Here is a 10,811-nt window from a genome sequence, read left to right on the forward strand (position 1 = left end):
ACGTGGACCAATCAAATGTTGACACGCGGCAACTACTTAAATTTTTTTTTTGTTTTTTTTTTTAAATAAAAAAAAGTATTTAAAAAAAAAAAGAAAAAACATTGGGGGTGGCTCAAATGGCCAAGAGCCAGCCCCAATTTTTTTTCTTTTTCTTTTTCTTTTTCTTTTTTTTTTTAAAAAAAAATACATTTTTTTTTAATTTTAAAAAAATAAAAAAAATTGAAGTAGTTGCTGTGTGTCAACATTTGATTGGTTCACGTGGACTTCCGTTAAATCAACTAACGGTCAACTGACAGAAGGACTAATTTGGTCTATTATCAAGACTACAGAGACTTCCTGTGATAAAAATCAAACCATCAGGAGGAAAAAATAAAGCAATTAAACTCTAGCGAAGTATTTAGTATTTAACCCAATTATATATAAACATTTTCAAATGTAAAATAGTCCACATCCATGAAAACAGGTGTATAATAATATACTATATGTAATTAGAATAATAATTGAAAAAAGAACAATCTAGAAGGAAGGCTCAAGAGTGGTTAGAAATACCTGTTTGCCAGATGCATTCCTGACAAATTGGCCATGTCGCTTAGGGCTGTCTTCCACCCATTCACCTTCATTTCGTCATCCTTGAACCTTTCTTCAAGTTTGGCAAATGCTTCTCCAACACTTTCAATTTGGTTCCGTACTTGCTTCGGATCTACATCATAAAACAACGGTAAAACTTGTTGCTTCCTTATTTCTCTACACTCGAGGATCTTCATTAGTTCATCCAAGCACCAATGAGATGATGCATAGTTTTTAGAGAATACAATGATTGAAATCTTTGACTGCTCAATGGCTTTGAGAAGTGCTGGTGAAATTTTCTCTCCACTTCTAAGCTTATCATCCATGAAGGTGTTAATTCCGTTTCGACGCAAAGCTGCGCATAAATGGGCAGTAAAATTGTTTCGAGTATCTTCACCTCTAAAACTCAAGAATACATCGAAAGTTGATGGATGGGTGAAAGAAGAAGAAGAAGAAGAAGAAGAAGAAGAATGGGTTTCTTGGAAGGCCATGGAATAAGTCCTCTTCTGTGTGTATGATTACTGCTTACGAGAGAAGTGACAATGCAGCATTCGAAAACGACCCTATTTAAAGTAAAATAGAGAAGTCTATTGTCCCATTGCATCATAATTAAAAATAATAATAATAGAAGTTGATCGCACAATTTAAGTAAAATGATTGGCAACTTCCCTAGTGTACTACTTGAGGTCAGAATAATGATACAACTTACGCCTGGCGTGCATCAACAGCGATGCACACCAGGCAAAAAAATTTTTTTTATTATTATTTTATTATTTTAATTTTTTTTTTTAAAAAAGAAAAAAAAATTTTGTCTGGCGTGCATCGTAAGTTGCATCATTACTCGGTCAAAATAACGTTAATATATGGGCGTGCGGCATGCCCTCAAGAAAGGAAGTTTTAAACCTGCCTGGAGTGCCATTGAAACTCTGTGCAATTGGTGTCGCTTGCCCACACGCGGATGCAAGTGGAGGGCCTGTTTGTCTTGTTTGGTTATGTGGCAGGTTGTCCACCAATGTCTCACAGAAATTCAACGCTTCGCTGGCGTTGACAATTCAGGCCGAGTATTTTATCCATTGTTGGGAACGTACACGCAATGAATTCGTTGAGTGTCGTGCCGGAGAAACCAATGCCGCGTTGCATCATTAAATAATATGTGTGAGTTAAAAAAAAAAAGCTTTTGTCAACGGAAAAAAAAAAAAAAAAGCTTTTGCAACGAATCCATTTCCTGCACTTTCAATAAACTATCGCATAAATAAACGACAAATTGCCTCAATGCAAGTTGGTTATAGAAAAAATGCTAACAAAAAAAAAAAAAAAAAAGCTAAATAACCAAAAATAGGTGGCCTTTTTATATTAAGGAATAGTAGGCTTACAAACATATTTTTTTTTTAAAAAAAAAAAAAAAAATTACAAACTGATGTTACACAATGTAATTGGATATGAGATAAATTTAAATTTTGAAAAACTCAATCATGTTATGCCACATCAGTTTGTAAAAGTTTTTTTGTAAAATGTTTTTGTAAGCCTAGCATTTTTCTTTTATATTAGCCTCTTAATTATTATTATTTTTTCAAATGGCTATTTTATATATTTTTAAATTTTACTTATTAAACTTTAAAGGTATTTGGAAAGAAAAATGCAAATTGCCTAATTTGACATGTAGTGATGCAATGGTAGTATGTGGGGCTTCGATGTCAATTTTAAAGTTTGGATGCATAATTGCAAAATAAGTAAGTTCAGAAAACTAAAGTGTATTTTTCCCTTTCTTTTTTTTTTTTGTGTTTACCGTGACTGATCAAATTGTGGATTGACAATGGTGATAGTGATGGAATATTTGTATGGCACATAACAGTAACATTACTCTTATGATGAATGACTTCTTTCATATATAAGAGTAATGTTTTTGTGCCACACAAATATACCACCAATATCCCACAAATGGCACATAACATTAGTATCTCTATATACATATTTAAACTATTTTTAATGATGTTTTAACAGATGGGTTAGTTTTAAAATAAAAATAGTATATCACCTTTAAGAATTTTTGGACAAATATGTAAGAATCAAGTCACCAAGTCACATGACATGTGAAATACGTTGTGTTCAAACCTCTATGTTTTGATGAAGGATTATTGCATGAATATAGGTATTTAGATTAAATTTGTAGTTTGCTCCATGGAACAATAGACCGAGATGGACAAACGTTGGATTGTGGGTGAATGAACATTCGAATATCAAGGAGCGAATATTTATTGTTTCAAAAATAGGTTTATACAATTTTTAATGAAGGACTATGATTTTTATCACATGATTAGAGTTTTTTTTTTTTTACATGTCCGCACAAGGAGGAGGGAGGGGGATTCGAACTAGTGACCTCCGCTTCACTAAGCGTGGTCCCAGCCGATTGAGCTACCTCTTGGGAACTCACATGATTAGAGTTTTGCGTGTAAGGATTAGGACTTTCAGTGTATTTATGTCTGACGTTAGAATGAGATTGTAGTGACTTGGATTTTAGATGTCCGAGATTGTAGATAAGCGATTGAGATAAGTAATTGATTATGAAACTATTCATATTTAATGAGTCAACGAACTAAGTATATTTAATTTTATGTCATGAGCTTATTTATTTTTATAACATGTTTAAGACTGCTTCAAATGGACAAATGATTATATATGTTTTTCTTAAATAAAATGAACAAACTTGCATTGTATGACATGATTGTGGGTCATGGGTTACTATAATTATATGGGCTTTGACCCTATGGTCATAGGGTTTATGTTTATATTTATGTTTGGCTTTAAATCCAATGGCTAATTGTGACATGCATACCATACATGGATGAGTTACTAGTACATCTTTGCAAGCAGCGGCCAGCCAAGATTGAAATCGATTGGGTTGCTAGTATATGATACTATGCGGCAGTATCAGAGGCACCGATATTGTACTACGGATTCCTCAAGATAGTTAACCCTGCCAAGAAAAGGCTTAAAGGCTTGGATTTATCATATGGAACAAGCTATGGTTAATGTTAAGTATATAATTATTTATGTATTGCATGATGTCTTTGCATTAAAATATAGGTAACTTGTTACTGGGATTACGTCACCCTACTTCAAAATAAATTTCATTTTCCTTAACAGTAAATAACAGAGACAACACATACTTTTATGCAAAACTCACGTTTAATATTAAAAGGTTATGAATTGTTATTTAATTAAATAACAATTATGAATTTGGTTTATGCAATATAAGCTCATTGCATAAACTAAATTTATAATAATTTACTTACTAAGTCATGGATTTACACACTTATTTGCTTTCACATGTCAAACACCTCAGTGTTTTGTAATTTAGCAGGTTGTCAGGCCATAGAGTGAAAAATTCATTGGGATAAAAATGACGAGAGAATGGTTTGCATTGTGAAGTTTGCTTAGATAGAAGTAATTTATATCATTATAATAATGTTTGTTTGAGAGCTCAGAGTTTATATTAATGATACATAATGTTATGTAAGGTCATATGATAATTGTGTCAGATAATTTATTTCCGCTTTTGCATGCTCATACTTTGATAAGTTAACAATTAGGGTAATACTACTAGTCAATGTAGCAAAATTTTCATTTTAGCTATATTATTGGAGATGAAAAAGAGCTTTATTTGAGTTGCTATTATGAAAAATATGGGCAATTTTTTTATTTTATTTTTTTAATATAAGTAGAACAAAAACAAAATACAAATCATAACAACAACGACGACAACAAACAGCATAAAACAAAAACAAAAACAAGCTTAACAACTTTAGCTACTTTATTTATCATTTGCTATAAATAACTTGAACAAAAACAAGGAAATAAAGAAAAAATTGACACGCACAAAATAATTTGCATTTCACATTCAAAATCACACAAATCTAAAAAATAATAAAAAAAAAAAATCAAGCTTCTGGTTCCCTGTAGAAAGAAAAAATGAGAAAGATACACAGAGAAGGAACTACAAAAGCTGCAAGCTTTAGCAAGTCCTCAATCTCCTTTGATATCACTCCAATCCTTGACCAATCTCCACTGTACCTGAACATTGAAATCTTTCTTCATGAGAAACATAGATTCAAGTTTCTGATGAAAAAAATATCAAAGAAAACAGACGAAAAAGCATACCAAGCATCGATGAATCCCAGCCCAAGCACTGCCACAATAGAGCGAGAAAGAATTGGGTTGGAGATTTTCAGTGGGAAAATGGTTTCTTGCTGGGTCTTGGAATTATCAGACAAATCTTTCTTCTTAGCCATTGAGATTCCAGATTTTCTACCATTTCTCCTCACAAACGGATAAGAAGTCGGGATGTTGAAGATAAAGCTCTTTCTTGTGAAGAGCATTCCCTATCTTCTGTTTGGGCTCGTTACTCTTTGACTAATCTCAAATTCTAAATCATTCATCCAATAAAGGCTCAATTGTAATTTTGATATTCTTAATATTATATTTAGGCGCCTTTTTTGGGCTTAAAATGGTTTTAGAAAAATATTTTTGTATGTGATGGGAAAACATTTTTGGTTTGACGAAGAAAAAACATATTTAATTTTTGTAAAATAGTTTTATTTTTTAAGTTTAAACTTCTTATTCTCAAATTGTCGGATCACAGTCAAAGCACTACTGAAACCCCATGGACCATTGTCAAAACCCTGTCGGAAGTCTGCCAAACCACTGCCAAAATTTCGTTGAAACTCAAATTTTTAGGTAAAAAAAAATATATATATATATATATATATATATATATATATATATTTTATATTGTGAATAAAATTAATTTTTATAAGTTATTACAATTGAATGAAAAAATAAAAATTATTTGCAATTTAACGTAGGTACAAAAAGTCGAAAATGTTGTCAGCGAAAGATATTTTCTTAAAAAATATTTCATTGAAATATTTTTTTGGACGAAAAATAGTTTAACAAAGCATTTTACCTTGGGACTGACGAGAGCGGTGCTTTCGCCTGCTCTAGGCGAATAGAGCGTGCAGAGTGTTTCGAAATCTAACCGTTGAGTTGGGTCAAGTAGTTCATGACCCACCAAGGTTGGGTCATGAGGATCCGATGGTGGTATGGTATTTCAGATGACATAAATTGTCGTCTATCATCCTCCACCTTCTGTAGTAACGAAAATCTTCTGTCGCATGATATTTTTTCTTCTCTACCTTGGGACTGACGAGAGCAGTGCTTATGTTTGCTAGGCAAAGAAAATCTGACCGGTGAATTGGGCCAAGTTCATGGAACCACCGTTGAGTTGGGTCAAGTATTTCAGAGGACATAAATTGTCTGTTATCAATCACTTTCTGTAGAAACTCAAATTTTGAAGAAGGGTATGGAGGCATTCCTTTTAAACTATTACAACCCCCGAGATTGAGACGCTCTAAATGTTGCAATTGATAAATGTTATTTGGAATATTCTTGAGGTTCTTGCAACCACTTAGATCTAATGTCTTAATTCCAATGAGGTACCCAATAGATGAAGGCAGTTCCTCTATATTAGTATATTGGAAGTCAATGTACACTAAACATTCCATTTGACACTCGATTTCAGGAAACTTCTTAAGCCTAGAGCACCCCAAAAGGGAAAGAAATTTAAGAGATTGCAACTTGAGGCTTTTTGGAAAACTCTTAAGATTAGAACGGTATGCAAGCCTTAAACAAACAAGCTTATCAAGAAATCCAACTGAATGATGAACTTCAACTAAATTTTTGCAACCATCAAGAATCAACCTCTCCAAATTTGAGATGCTTGAAACATCTGGAATTTTTCTTAAAAATTTACAATTAGTGAAATTCATAATTGTCATGTTTTTGAAATTCTGTCAAAAAAAAAAAAAAAAAGAAAAAAAAAAAAGAGAAAATAAATTAGTTAGAAGAAAATTTAAAAAATAATTTAAACAAAGAAATATTTAAAATAATAACTATACCTCAACTCCTTCCAATTTCTTGAGGTGGCTATGAGACATTCTTAAAACAACAAGGTTCTTTCCACGAAAATTGGATGGCAAAGATTCTCGAGAATATTCAGACCAATCAAGCAATCTTAGCTCATTAGAGAGAAAATCAGGCTCTTCATAAAAGTGTGCATTATGGCTTATAAATAGCCTGAGCATTTTCATCTTCTTGAAAGCTTTGGAACTTAAGTGTATCAAGTCTACTTCAGGCAAATCTATCAATAAGCCCTCAACTTTGTTTGTTCCCTAACAAAACAATGTATAACTAAGTGTACCAGCAAAATCGTAATATAAAGTTCTTCATATTTTAACATTTGCACGAATGGTGGTCATGATTGTTAAAATTTTTGTCACATGTTCTCAATAAATACTTTAGCAAACAACTCGAATCACAAAACACTTTTTATAAATTTGTATGAGTCACAATTTGAAGGAAAATTTTGACAGAACATGCGATTAACTTTTGTAGAGGTTTGAGCTCACTTATTATTTAAAAATTCTATTTTTTTTTTTTTTAAAAAAAAAAAAAAAAAAAATAGGGTGTTCATGCAACCAACCAAAGTGGAGTAGGGAGGGGTGGTTGGGATGACCATGCAAAACCCCTGTACTTGAAGAGGTGGTCATGCAGACACCATGTATTTTAATTTTTTATAAATAGAGCTTTACATCCGTTTCTTAAAATAAGTAGGTAGGTATACTAGACATAAACAATTTCAAAATACTTTTAAAAACAGTTTTCATATTTATGTCAAATCATAACACATTTTCAAACCAAAATCAAAATACATCAATATGCATATCCTATAATTCTTGTCTTGATAATGTTTGTATTTGTGTGTATGTTCATTACTCTGTAAAAAGAAACAAATTTATACTCCATCTGTTTGCCTTTGTCTATAGCATTTTGTTTTTTTATGGAGTAATTTCACTTACTTTCATGAAATTATTCGCCTTTTGTAAATACCATCCAATGTTCAAGGTCTCTAACTTTGGTGTATCGAACTTTAATTTCCTTCAACTTTTCCCCTTTCTGTTAGGATTTTCAATTAAATCTTAACAAAAATGTGTGAAATTACTAAAATACCCTTACTGAAATTACTCATTTCACCGTTTAATTTAACCGCAATATGTAACAAAAGAGAGAAAATTGAAAGAAATCAAAGTTCAATACATCAAAGTGAGAGACTTTAAACATTGGAAAGGTGTTTACGTGCGTAACTTCATGGGTAAGTAAAATTGCTCCCTTTTTTAATTTTTAGATTTTCAAAATGGGTTATTCTTTTTTATTTTATTGGAATGTCCTGAAGTGACTGACACATTCTTCAAATATATATATATATATATATATATATATATATATGAACATATGACTCTTATTTGTTCATAAAAGAAATTAAAATGCAAGATATTCATAAAAATTGTGCCTATATTTGAAACAATAAAAGCAGTTGTCAATCATGATTTTATTTATTATTCTTAACTAAAAGCATTCCATTTATTAATCCTTTTGTAATAGTATTCTTCAAATTTCTTTTATTAGTTATTTTAACATGAATAACACGGTCTAAACTTTATAGGATTTTCATGACGAAATTCAATACCCAAAAAATTTTTATCTATCAAATAACTATAGATATATTATTTCCTTAATACGTACGCTTTCACCAAAGTTCTTTTCGCTTTTGGATTATTGAATAACAATTTTCAGACAATAGTTAATAAACGGATTTAAGATGCAACCCATCACTAACATACTTTAAAAATAAATCATACGAATTTTTTCAGAAAATATAATACAAAAGTCATTTTAATTAATTAGTAAACCTCCCGTTTCTATTAATTTACTTTCCTTTTTTTTTTTCTTTTTTTTTTTTTGAGAGAGAAAATTGGGGATTCTCTAGCTCCCTAGCTAAGTTAAATAGAGAAATCGATGCAGCATTTTTCCTCTGAAATTAAATTCATTCTACTTATTTGATTATTTTATGTAGCCTATATGTATCCATATACATATATTTGCATGTAGCTTTTCAGCCTTTTTTTATGCAAAAAAGAAAAAGAAAAAGTTGAACATCTCATGAAAAAGAAACAAATGTAAAATGAAAAGGGATTTTTAGCATAGTTCTTACCGTATTTTTTTCTAGGACATCACGGACATCTTCATGAAACCACAATCTACTGCGCTTGCCAGGTTCCTTGGGTGATTCTTGTCGAACAATTTCTCTACCCATTTCTCGCACCAAGTCATGCATCACCAATGATCCACAAGATTGAGTTATCAAGCACTTATCCTTTAGCTCTTTGATGCCGCTATATGAGTGAAAACCACGACTATCTAGTACTTTTGTGACATATTCTACATTCCCTCGTTTGAAGAAACATGCGATATCAAGAAAAATATTCTTTGCATTTTCATCCAATCCATCAAAACTTATTTTTAGTCTTTTTTGAATATCATGGTGAGGAATTCTTTTGTACTCAGCTCCTCCAATTTACTTTTCCAATAAAGTATATCTCTTCCTTTTAAAGTCGATCCTAGCACTGTTAAAGCTAGCGGCAATCCTCCAGCATAACATACTGCATCTTCTGTGACTTCTACATAATCATCATTAGGTCTGTCCCTATTGAAGGCATGCCAACTAAAGAGCTGAAGAGATTTGTAGTGATCCAATTCCTTTACCTCGTAGGCTAAAACTTGATGCTTAGTTAGTAAATGTTTATCTCTTGTTGTTATGATGATTCTACTTCCTAAGCCAAACCAATCGCCTTTTCCAACAATCTTTTCTAATTGGTCTGAATGATCCACGTCTTTAAGAATTAGAAGTATTTTTTTTAGGCAAAGTCTCTGTTCTATCAAAGTAATTCCTTGATCAACATTGTCAACCATTTGACTTAAACCTCCTAGGATTTTAGAAAGAAGTTTATTTTGCAAATGGATTAGACCGTCCTTTTGGCCGGAAGTTTCTCTAACATTTTCAAGAAAAAAACTACATTCAAACTGAGTAGCAATTGAGTTGTAGATAGCTTTGGTGATAGTTGTCTTACCAATTCCACCGGTTCCAAAGATCCCTAGTGTGCATGTACGGTCATTTTTCTCTATATCTAAAAGCGACTTCACATCTTGTACACGAGACTTTATTCCAACTAGATACTTAGCAACTTGAAAGTATGTTTTGTTTACTAATATCGAATTCGCCCATTCAATGATTTCATGAATAAATAGAGATTCATTCCTACCAATTCAAAAAGATAACAAAACATCAAATGAGATACTTTCACATTTACAAGAATAGGAATAGGATCATCTAGTTACAATGATTTATTTTATTGTTTCTCTCCTTAAGCAATGACAATGTTTGCCTATGAATTATGCTGTAAGGGATAATATTGCCCTCCCTAAATCCCAATCCTTCTACTGACTAAAAGTCCTCCCCTTATTAGACTAATATTTTTCATAGTCTTCATATGAATTATTAAACATTCTATTTTTTTTTTCCCTCATTCCCAAATGCAGTTTTCCTTTGTTGAAACTTGTCAAGATCGAGTATGTTTTGCATTATACTCTAGAACCAGGTGATACTAAAAACCAATTTAAAATTAAACCATACACATCTGAATTCCATGGCTTTTTTTTTTAATAAGTAAACAAAATATTTGATGTTAAAATGACTAATTTTCAAAATAAGATCTTAATTAAGAAAATGAAAGTTTTAACGAATTTATAATTCTTTCTAATAAGACACAAAGATGAACAGTAATTTTTTTAAAAAAATTAAACTTTTGCAAAATAACAGTAGGAATTATGTATTAAACATGTAGGACTAGAATGAAACGTTAGTGGTACAAAAACTACTATTGAAAGTTCATTTTCAACTATTAGGTCATGAATAGGTTATACTGTCTAAAAAAAGAACCATCGAGTGTAATTCTTGAACAAAAATTAGCAAAGAGGTCAATTATAAGTACTTTAAGATAATTTTATTCACATTTTTAAATATAAAATTGTTCCACGTGTACTTCACATGCATGAAATTGAAAGCTCGTCCTAGACAAACTAGAAGAAAAAAAAAGAACAACATAGTAGTAGGAAGGCCCAAGAGTGGCTAGACTCACCTGTTTTCCAAATGCTTCCTTGACAAATTAGTTGCTTTTGTTAGGGCTTTCTTCCACCTTTGCACCTTCATTTCATCGTTTTTTAACCTTTCTTTATGTTTGGCGAGTGCTTCTCCAACACTATTGGTTTGATTCCGTATTATTGACGGATTT

General features: G+C 31.4%; 2 protein-coding genes across 2 annotated transcripts; both read right to left on the bottom strand.

Annotated features, from left to right (window-relative positions):
- Positions 1-323: 323 nt before the first annotated feature.
- Positions 324-1,058, bottom strand: LOC132185512 (disease resistance protein RPV1-like). The gene is made up of 2 exons (XM_059599276.1): positions 550-1,058; positions 324-336 (listed from the first exon to the last, which is right to left on the bottom strand). Exons 1-2 carry the CDS (start codon positions 1,056-1,058, stop codon positions 324-326), a joined length of 522 nt encoding a protein of 173 aa, XP_059455259.1.
- A 4,587-nt stretch (positions 1,059-5,645) lies between these two features.
- Positions 5,646-10,729, bottom strand: LOC132185513 (disease resistance protein Roq1-like). Its single transcript, XM_059599277.1, has 5 exons — positions 10,659-10,729; positions 9,042-9,778; positions 8,675-8,901; positions 6,522-6,794; positions 5,646-6,413 (listed from the first exon to the last, which is right to left on the bottom strand). Exons 1-5 carry the CDS (start codon positions 10,727-10,729, stop codon positions 5,646-5,648), a joined length of 2,076 nt encoding a protein of 691 aa, XP_059455260.1.
- Positions 10,730-10,811: the final 82 nt, after the last annotated feature.

This window comes from Corylus avellana, chromosome ca6, assembly GCF_901000735.1.
Source record: "Corylus avellana chromosome ca6, CavTom2PMs-1.0".
NCBI classification, from domain to species: Eukaryota; Viridiplantae; Streptophyta; class Magnoliopsida; order Fagales; family Betulaceae; genus Corylus; species Corylus avellana.

Coding starts and splice junctions, on each gene's coding strand:
- LOC132185512 (XM_059599276.1), bottom strand. CDS start 1,058: ATGGCCTTCCAAGAAACCCATTCTTCTTCTTCTTCTTCTTCTTCTTCT.
- LOC132185513 (XM_059599277.1), bottom strand. CDS start 10,729: ATGAAGGTGCAAAGGTGGAAGAAAGCCCTAACAAAAGCAACTAATTTG. Junction 9,779..10,658: donor AGGAAGCATTTGGAAAACAG/GTGAGTCTAGCC, acceptor TTGAATTGGTAG/GAATGAATCTCTATTTATTC. Junction 8,902..9,041: donor AGATATACTTTATTGGAAAA/GTAAATTGGAGG, acceptor GAGGGAATGTAG/AATATGTCACAAAAGTACTA.